The following is a 674-nucleotide window of genomic DNA, read 5'->3' as shown; positions in this document are numbered from 1 at the left end:
CGAGGCTATGCAGCAGCTAGCCACTGAGCTAGCCACCCAGCTAGCTAGCTAGCTAGCCACCCAGCTAGCTCGCTAGCTAGCCACCCACCCAGATAGCTAGCTAGCTAGCCACCCAACTAGCTAGCTAGCTAGCCACCCAGCTAGCCAGCTAGCTAGCCACCAAGCTAGCTAGCTAGCTAGCGACTGAGCTAGTTGCTACAGCTAGCCACCCAGCTAGCTAGCTAGCTATCCACCCAGCTAGCTAGCTAGCTATCCACCCAGCTAGCTAGCTAGCTAGCTAGCTGTATCAACTAAGACATATTTGTATGTTTCTGTGCAGCGTTTCGTTTGTCTCTGTTAGCTAGCTTTCTTGCTTGCCTGCTGGGGAGCCGATGCTCGGGGGCGGGGCGGCCCCTTTGTCTTCTTTTTCTTCTCCGTGAGGAAGCAGCAGAACGCAGAAAAGGTGAATCCCAAGAGAAGGGTGCAGCAGCACCACTCTTCTTTGTTACCATAGCCTCAGACAGCAGCAAAGCTACATCTATTGCTGCTCCGATAGCTCGCCGCAGTGCTGCTGCTTCGCCCCCATCAGCTGCTGCTGCTGCTGCTGCAGATGCATGCAGCAGCCCCACACCTCCTCTCTGCTCAGATGAGCTCGCCGCTGCTGCTCCACGGAACAGCTGAGCTGTACTTGCATG

The 674-nt window shown here is 55.8% G+C and overlaps 1 protein-coding gene across 1 annotated transcript in view; it reads right to left on the bottom strand.

The window, feature by feature from the left end:
• Positions 1-290: 290 nt before the first annotated feature.
• EMH_0069490 (uncharacterized protein) overlaps positions 291-674 on the bottom strand; it is a gene marked incomplete at both ends in the record, with an annotated part of 1,314 nt that continues 930 nt past the window's right edge. Inside the window, one exon of the mRNA XM_013498874.1 lies at positions 291-674. Within this exon, the coding sequence (XP_013354328.1) occupies positions 291-674 (384 nt within the window).

Source organism: Eimeria mitis, genomic scaffold (genome assembly GCF_000499745.2).
Source record: "Eimeria mitis Houghton genomic scaffold, Emh_scaff3786, whole genome shotgun sequence".
NCBI lineage: Eukaryota > Apicomplexa > Conoidasida > Eucoccidiorida > Eimeriidae > Eimeria > Eimeria mitis.
Note: the sequence above shows the minus strand (reverse complement) of the source record. Positions and strands in the feature narration are given on the sequence as shown.